Consider the following 4,490-nt stretch of genomic DNA (forward strand, 5'->3'; position numbering starts at 1 on the left):
CATTGAGGAACATGTAACTTAGTGTCCAATTGTCTTAGGACAACAACACTTGTATTTACAATCATGACTCATTGAATGGAAGATATCCCAAAAGAGCATTCATAATAATCCAAAACATTGAAGTTCATGTAACTCAGTGTCCAATTGTCTTTGGACATCAAAACTTGTATTTACAATCCTTCAATCACAATATAATGTAGTACATGTAGCTAAATTTCAATTTCTATTTAGATATATACGCAATATATATATAAAATATGTAATGAGATAAGAACAAATACAACAACAACAGTAACACTAAAAAATAATTAATGTGTAGAGAAAGGATGTGAGGGACCAGAAAAGGCCATGACTTATCTAGGCTGGTCCACTTTTTCTACAAACCCATAAGTAAAATCTTCAGTAAAGCAAATATTGACAATATAGACTTATTGAATGGAAGCCATTCAAACCAAGCTAGTATTTTTGTGCAATCTTTTTGTCTTTTTTTCTAGTGGAACTTGTCTCAGTAAAGTATGGATAATTATATCAAAATTTTTCAAATTGTTATTAATCTTCCTCTAAAGGAAATTATAATTTGAAGGTAATTCACGATTTTCTAGCATTAACGGGATTCTAATTAGATGTAAATAGAGTGTATACTCTTTAATTTTCTCACAATTCAGTACAATTCGAAACCGAGCTTGAAATTAGTATGAGATCTCCATTATTTCGTTTGGAGTCTTCATTAAAGTGTATTGAAGCATTTTCCGTTGAATGTTCCTCAAAGTATTGTGTACGTACGTACTAATTAGAATTTACACAAATTCTTTTTTTTTTCTTGATCCATTTTTCATCGTCGGAAGTAGTGATGTATTCAATTGTAAAGGAATGGGAGGATCTTTATCGTTATTATTATTATTTCTGATCTTAGTTTTAATTTTGTAGTGGAAAAACAAACTCAAGATTAGAACTATGACTTCAATAGGCCAGAAAATTGAGTGAATGTTCACACATTTTGTGGAGATGCAATGTTTCGTATTAATCGGAATGGAGGACATCATGGTGGAATAATAATCACTTTGATTGTTTTCTGTGAGAGTTGGAAAATGAGCCATTGTTGTAATTTCTAAAGGAGGACAAGGATCATTGATATCATCATCAGCTTTATACAGGCCAGTATCATTACATTCACATCTTAGTTTGTATTCATCTAAAGTAGAAGAGCAGCAAAATACTGGCTGTGATTTTCTGATCAGAATGGTCTGTGTTAATAAAGTGACAGTTTCAATGGGGTCAGTTAGGGAAGGCATCCATACACCACCCTGATAGCATTCAATCTTTCCTGATAGACTACCAACATTAGCTGTACAGTCTATTGAGACCCAGTCTCCACCCTTTCCTTCACTCTCAACACATGATGCCTTACCAGGAGGATAGTCTATTTGCAGCCCAACTCTGGTTGTGTGATCAACAATTGACTGCCCATTCTTGTAAACCAATGAGATGTATTTCCCTGCATCAATTCTCATTAGATTAATTATTGTAAGATCCAGAGAGCAGTTTCCATTTTTGTTTCTATTCTGCACTTGGAATCTATGGAGCTGACCTCCAGGCAATGACAGCGATGACCCGTCTGTCGAGCGATAAAATGGGTCTCCGTTCGAATGCTGTAATGTGACTTCTGTACTATCACATGGGTATGGGAAAATCAAGTTAGCGTCTTGCCCTTGTATTTCAGATAATTGTGTGGATTTACATCCATATAAATTTATGAGAATAATAGAAATTAATAATAATGGAATATTAAATCCACCGGTCAAGGAATGAAACAAAACTTTCAACATATTGAATTAGGGTTAGATTCAGATTTCCCTCCAAAATACTGAAAGGTTCTTCGCCTGCGAAGAGGAGAAAATGATTGTCAGAATTCTATATAATTCACAAACAGTTATGTTGCACCTTTGACATCCAACTCAATAGCAAATTTTCAGATGGTGTGATGTGTCCAAAATGTAAACAATCTATGCTTTAGCTAGCATTCATACATAATCTGGTTCTGTCACATACACAGGCATGAATTCTGCAGTAACTGTAGGCGCAATGTACTGTTTTGTGTTCCAGCTTTTTTTTTGATGGATCCGTCAACTGAAGATTCTGACTAATTCTCTTCCTTTATCATCAGGCGCAATTTCAATTTCATGAAACAGCGATAACCTGCTGAACATATATCTCCATTTACGATTCAGATGTGGTGTAGAAATGGCCATTGGAGTAGCTTTAGATGCACGTAATCAGTTGCCTGGAATTAGAAGAAAAATTAGAGTAGGTGGATTGTACGACACAAATTGTGGTGATAAAGTTGGTCTATGATCACTAGCTATTGCTAATTTATATATTTTCCACCCAGGACCCAACACTGTATACCTATCCCTTAGCTCTATAGTCTTACCAACCCAAACTATAACCTAAAACCCTATCATAACCCAATTGTTTTCGTCAGAATTTTCTTTCTTTATTTATGTTTATTTATTTCTCCCCCTTTTGGTTCCGATAACTCAAGATCAGTTTAGTCAATTTCTTTCAATTTTGGCACAGTCATAGGTCATTGTCATGAGACGTGACATTTTCAAGGTCATCAAGTCTTCCATATGGCTCCGTTTAGTCTCATTTCACAACGCCCCCTATCGTCAGAGCATGATCAGAGCCAGCAGCCTTACATGTTAGCCTATGGACGTTTTTTTTTAAAATCGTTAAAAATTCATTTTTTGTTTAAACGAAAAGCACATCCACCCCGACGTACGTTATCACTAGCTCTTTCATTGGAGCCCTCATGTCTCATTGACTTTTGAAAGTTCACCCACCGTAATTTTTCAAAATAGGTTGCAAGCTCTTCGTTGAAGCTGAGACAATAAGCTATTACAAATGTGCCCTTTATTCTTCGATCAGATGCCGGGATCATGCTCATAAAGTGGGAATTGAGAATTCCATTTTCTGGTCATGTGTAATCGCTATGGGAAATGTTTTGGTATATCGATAACGCACTTGACTTCCGACCTCGAAATCCCTGGTTCGAGTCATGATCATCATCATTATCATCATCATGACCATCATCATGATGATAATCATCAACATTCATTCATCATTCTTTCGTCATCATGATCATCAAGGAGTTAATTTCCCAATACTTTGCTTCATATTTACATCATTTCTTATTTCATTAAATTTCGTTATGATCATGATTTTGATCATAATCATTTCTCGATATTTTGTTCAGCAGTTATGTTATCACTCTAGTTCAGGTCACAGTTCAATCTATCAGTTCACCAGTTCATTCGTCAGTTCATCAGTTTAGCTCATCAATTCAGTTCAATTCACATCAGTTCAATCTATCAGTTCATCAGCTCATCAGTACTTCATTCATCAATTCATATCTTAATACATCATTTTACATTAACACATATTGGATCATTGAATTAATGATGAGCATGATCATGAGAATTGAAGACAGACCACCTAATTCGTCCTCATGACGAATTACATTTCTAGTTATTATTATTATTACCATATGCTGGCGATAGTATAATAATTTTGTTTACCCAGGAAAGCTAGCCTAGCTCATCAGCATCAGTGCTGTTCTCCCTGCTGCAATTAATTTTATGCCAGCAATTGCCAGGTACCCATTTACATCTAAGTGAAGAGTGGCACATGTGATTTAATCTATTGCCAAAAGATGTTAGTGCCAGGGTGGGATTCATCCCCTTATCCCCTTGGATTGAGATTCAAGGGAATGAACCACTATATCACGACACCTCGATAATATTTTTGAGATCAAAACAGTATATAAAGCTTGGAGCAAAGAATGGATCACCAATAGCCCAGTAGGTACTTTAAGTTCAGAACAGATATACTCTGACTTTTGTTTGATATACTTCTTTGTGAGTAGGTAGTATCATTCGCTCATGCAGCAGAGATGGTCATGAAAAACATGTTATACACTTACCTAACTCTTTGTCTTCAGATCATTTGTTGCTTAATTAAAGATTCTTCTTGTAAAACATGAAGTTATATGCAGCTCCAATGATAACCACACACACAGCTGTTTACTTTTTAGAGGACAGTATGCCTACCCGCCTGCACCTTCCAAGATCCTCATCACAACAGAGAAATTGAGCTTGCAATGAAAGTTGGAATGGTTCCAACATACACGTCATCATTAGGCCCATTCACACGTTGTATGAAATATGGATTTAAATAAATGAAATAAAATAAAATGAATTAAGTGCAGGAAAATGTTGTATTTGATTCCTGTTTCAAATCCTGCTTATTTACATGTACACATTGTGAGATAAGTATGTATATACATAATCATTTTTTAAACAACTCTCGTGAAAATAAATACAAAATCATAGAATAAAGGTTGGGTAGCTTACTCCAAAGTAGAGCAGTGAGGAACTTGATTTCAGCTATGCAACCATTATTCTCTCATTTCCTTTCTGGTTGGTTGGTTG

The 4,490-nt window shown here is 35.3% G+C and overlaps 1 protein-coding gene across 1 annotated transcript; it reads right to left on the minus strand.

Moving 5' to 3' along the window:
• Window positions 1-606: 606 nt before the first annotated feature.
• Window positions 607-4,106, minus strand: LOC115924106. The gene is made up of 2 exons (XM_030985873.1): window positions 3,983-4,106; window positions 607-2,281 (listed from the first exon to the last, which is right to left on the minus strand). The coding sequence occupies exon 2, from the start codon at window positions 1,824-1,826 to the stop codon at window positions 798-800; it is 1,029 nt and encodes a 342-aa protein (XP_030841733.1). The 5' UTR covers window positions 1,827-2,281; window positions 3,983-4,106; the 3' UTR covers window positions 607-797.
• Between the last annotated feature and the right edge of the window lie 384 nt (window positions 4,107-4,490).

The sequence above is a fragment of the Strongylocentrotus purpuratus genome, unplaced genomic scaffold (assembly GCF_000002235.5).
Source record: "Strongylocentrotus purpuratus isolate Spur 01 unplaced genomic scaffold, Spur_5.0 spur5_contig_837, whole genome shotgun sequence".
In the NCBI taxonomy this organism is placed as follows: domain Eukaryota; kingdom Metazoa; phylum Echinodermata; class Echinoidea; order Camarodonta; family Strongylocentrotidae; genus Strongylocentrotus; species Strongylocentrotus purpuratus.

Coding starts and splice junctions, on each gene's coding strand:
- LOC115924106 (XM_030985873.1), bottom strand. CDS start 1,826: ATGTTGAAAGTTTTGTTTCATTCCTTGACCGGTGGATTTAATATTCCA.